The sequence below is a fragment of the Cupressus sempervirens genome, chromosome 7 (assembly GCF_028749045.1).
Source record: "Cupressus sempervirens isolate cs-2001-9-10 chromosome 7, ASM2874904v1, whole genome shotgun sequence".
NCBI lineage: Eukaryota > Viridiplantae > Streptophyta > Pinopsida > Cupressales > Cupressaceae > Cupressus > Cupressus sempervirens.
The window spans coordinates 339,712,204-339,716,658 of record NC_143124.1 but is presented as its reverse complement, the minus strand read 5'-3'; the positions used below and the strand labels follow the sequence as shown (position 1 = coordinate 339,716,658).

The 4,455-nt window shown below is 35.8% G+C and overlaps 1 protein-coding gene across 1 annotated transcript; it reads right to left on the bottom strand.

Annotated features, from left to right (window-relative positions):
• Positions 1-725: 725 nt before the first annotated feature.
• On the bottom strand, positions 726-2,492 carry LOC149546819 (uncharacterized). The gene is made up of 2 exons (XM_089791376.1): positions 1,108-2,492; positions 726-1,070 (listed from the first exon to the last, which is right to left on the bottom strand). The coding sequence occupies exon 1, from the start codon at positions 2,306-2,308 to the stop codon at positions 1,304-1,306; it is 1,005 nt and encodes a 334-aa protein (XP_089647502.1). The 5' UTR covers positions 2,309-2,492; the 3' UTR covers positions 726-1,070; positions 1,108-1,303.
• Between the last annotated feature and the right edge of the window lie 1,963 nt (positions 2,493-4,455).

Genomic DNA, 4,455 nt, shown 5'->3' with positions numbered 1-4,455 from the left:
AAATGATTCCTTAAAATTATTTTCTAGACAAGTGAGACTTTTTTCAAGTTTCTCCCAAATACTATTATAGTCATGCAATTATCATCCTAGATTCAGAAATCATTGAGCATCATTTGCACATGAAATGTGTCAAAACCCTTGTAAACATATGATGTTAAACTAAAGATTTTTTGACCCCAACATGTCTGTGTCATAACCCCCTAAAATTTTGGACAACAATCTTCACATGTGTGTCCCATAACCCAAATAAAGTATTATGTTAGCAACCACCATCCTTTTGGCCACTATGAGCCACTATGGCATCCTATCTTATATTAAAAACATTGAATTATTCAAAATAAAATTTCATCATCCTCAATGGGATCATCATCACCATCAATATCCCATGGTTCTTTTTTAGGCTTCACCTCCTTGATAGCTTACTCCAGCATTACAAAAGGTTTTCTCAAGAAAATACTAGATTTTTTTTTGGAAGAAGATAACTTTGATACTTTATGAATCAAGAAATAAATGTAGAGAAAGAATAAAGACTTATTGCTAATTATTCATCATTAGGAAACATAAATATGTATAGTCATTTGACTTGCACAAGATTCTTTAATTATGTTAAGCACATGACAAAAAACACTAGATAAGATTGACAAATACCTAGATGAAAATTTCCCACTAGAAAAATAATTATATTTGATGATATATAATTCTGACTTATTCATTTATACCAAACATTGATTCCAATATTAATCTCCATAAATTCAATATTCTGTCACTACAACTTTTCAAAAACATGCCCTAGTCAATGGACCCACTAGCGATCAAGCCTTGCTGAGTGCAAGGCTCCGACATCATAAGAAATGAGGCTGGGATCGTAGCTGGAAGGCACATATTTGAACACTCCATAAAACACACACACACACCTTAAGATGAGGACATAATTAAGCTTGGATTTATAATATTGCAGTCGACAAGCATTCCTCAGATTAAATTCATCCTCCCACCAGAAATCAAGCTTTGCTGAGTGCATAGCTTGAAGATACAGATCTGAAAACTCACACAACCTAAGATAAGATGAACTATAGAAAACATTTATAATACAATTGCTTTTTCTACACTTGATCCAGATCAATACACCCTAAGATGAGGATATAATTAAGCCTGTATTTATAATATTACAGTCCACAAGTGCGCACACTCTAACACACCCTAAGATCAGATGAACTATGGAAGACATTTATAATACAATTACTTTTTCTACACTTTATCCATATCAATACACAATAAGGTGAGAACATAAGTAAGCCTGGATTCAAAATATTGCGGTCCACAGGCTTTCCTCAGATTCAATCCATGCCCCATCTGGCTGATTCTCTTGCTCCAGCAAGGGCAGTCCTCCTAGAGAGTCATTCTGCGTTGCCTTAAAATATGGGGACTCAAACAAATCCATCTCCAGGTCAATCAACCCTTCCACACTTTGATACAATCTCGGTGCTTCAAATGGAGTTCTGTGGTCACACGCCTCCTCAAAAACACCATCCAAAGAGACATATGATTCACCCAACTCTTCATGGGTTTCCTTCCTTTCAATCGAACTGGAGCTTATTATTTCTTCTGACCCACTACAAGAAAACCCACAACTGTTCTCATTAAAACACACAGAGAAGCAGTGCGTGGTGGAGCTCTGAGGTCTCAATTCCAAAACCGTCTCCAAATTTTCCATATACTCATGTATTGTTGCTTCGGACAATTCAGGGTTAAACACATCTCTTTCTTTATCATTATTTTGAATATGAACCAGCTCAGGTTCTTTGTTAAAAACTTGAGAACTGTCAGAAAAAACTTGAGAACTGTCAGATTTCCATGGATCTAATTTAGATTGAGCAGAAACATTCACCTTGTCCGTAGAGTTCTGCTCCCGTACAGGGAAATTGAGCTTGGCCTTTTTCCCTCTGATCTTTCGAGCCTCACGATCATAGGCAACTGCAGCATCCTCCACCGAGTTGTAAGTTCCAAGCCAAACCCTAATTCCCTTGACGGGGTCTCTGATCTCTGCAGCCCATTTGCCAGAAGGACGTTGCCTCACGCCTCTATACTCATGATGCGCCTTCCTTTTCTTCTCCACTGCTTTCTTCACCACGCATTCCTCTTCAACTTTCTGGCGACCGGCATATGAATCATTGGGCGGCTGATGAAAAGCTTTACCAAGATGGTACTCAGAAAATTTGTCAAAGTCTTTCCAAATATCTCTGGCAAAAGGTTTCCGGCCATTAGATTGGCCGGCTATAAACTCTGATATTATGCTTCCGCCGCACATTTTCTTTTGCAAACAATATCAAGAAAACAGGCTATCGCTGGTTGTTTCAAAACTGGAAATAAGGGATTATCTAAGCATGCACACTTCCGCTTTCGCCCTTCATTAGAACAAAATTTAAAGGCAAGTGGAGTTGATCATTGCCGATTTAGAAACTAATTTATCTGCAACTTGTGTTGAAGAATTGGAAATTTGTATTGGCAGTGGGGGCTACTCTACAACTTGGATTGTAACATTTAGTGTCAGTAAAATAAACGAGACATGTAAAGAAATGTCTTGCAACTTGCCGTATTCAATAAAATAAGTACATATCAACGTCCAGGTTCGAAAACCAGACACGCTTAGACCTAAAACCATGATTCCGCCCCTTGTTTCTTTTATAAAACAATGCGGTCGGTTCTTGAATTATGAGTTCAACTTACCGTCTAGCGAATTTAGAATATATATCTAGAGTAGTGGAGCAAAAGATGCGGAGAACCACGTATTGATTTATTTAAAACCTATTTTCAATGATATTATTTAGCAGTCTATAACATACGTTTTCGGACACAATCCTGACCTCATCTTCTATGATGTTTCCAAGCCTTGCACTCAGCAAGACTTGATCCCTGTGAGCTCTTTGTGAGACATTCAACTTAACCAATAGGCCAAGGGCCTATTGACAAAATATAGACATTTTTTTTTATGAATAGTCCTTTTCAATTAATAAAATTTACTAAGATTACAATTCACAAAAAAAGGGCCAGGGGATACAGGCTCACCCCGTGAATGAGTTCAATCGGCCGAGGCCGGAGTAAACAACATGGCCACAGCCAGCAACTATAAACTATTCATCAAAAAATTGCTAAACCACTGGGACAATGCTCCTTGTACCATTGCCAGAGTGCCTCCAGATGCCTCGGCTGATGCCTCCTCATCTCACGGTTGCCGTTCTAGACAAAATATAGACATTTTGGCTAAGTGACGAGAGGAAAAATGTTTATAAATATTTTAAAAAAAAATTACATCTTGGTATGTGTACAAATTTAAAAATAAAATAAAATAACTTCTAGGTATTATACAGTATGTCAAATCTTATTATATTTGGATGGAAGGTTGTGACCATTTATAAATTTGTGATATTGCTATGAGGATTTAACTATGTAATTTTTCAGTCAAACTCATAGACTCATGTTTCATGAGTAGTGATTTAACATGAATCCATCTCTCATAAGAATAAATGGATCACTTAGTACTCATTGGATCAAATATCTTTTGAGTTAGTGTTGGGGTTTTAACTTTTTTTTTATTCAATTGAGTTAAAGTTCGAAGATTAAATTTAAAATTTTGATATTAGATTTTGGTTAAAGCTTTAATCTATCTTTTATGTTTATTTTGTTTGTTAATATTTTCATTTTAAGACGATATGATTTACTATGTCTAATCAAACACATCCTACCTATGTAAATGCTTACCTAATCAAGTTTATCTTATCTAAGATCAATAATAAGCATTAAAAAAATTAATGACTTAGACAAAATGTCTCAAAGTTGTCCATGATTTGATTTGAGTTGATCGAGGTTCAAGCTCTTAACACTGAATAGTTGATTCTTATGTTAGTTTTGAAATTAAGAACCAAACAAAATGGGGGCTGGCCCATAACGAAAAAGAACATCTATCCGGAGATCAGTTGGTATTCACTACAACAAGATTAACTCACCCCCTTTCAAAATTTAAAAAATCATCCCACAATCATAATAGTAAAGTAAATACTACCATAAGTAGCAAAAATCTTAACAATATACAAAAACATAGCCATCGAATAAACATTGGCCCTATTACTAGTCTAGTATAATAAACATAAATGGGCCCAAAGGCTTAGAGAGTAATTAAGTGACATAATGAAAACAAAAACAAAAACACTAGCAAAGGATCCATCATTGTTTCCTAGGGTTATCTAGAAGCAGGTGGAGCTAGTCATCTACTAAGAAGCCATATAGAGAGTGATTTGTCTACACATCCTTATCATTAGTATCACCATCTTTATTGGTTTGCATGAGGTAGAGCATAGTGGTTGCTGAGTGCATGACACACACTAAGAAATTAACAACCCTATTAAACTTGTCGTCCAGATCTGTATTCTATTCGATCAAGTTAGCAATAGGCTTTTC

Excerpts from the sequence above, each read along its gene's own strand:
- LOC149546819 (XM_089791376.1), bottom strand. The coding sequence starts at position 2,308 with ATGTGCGGCGGAAGCATAATATCAGAGTTTATAGCCGGCCAATCTAAT.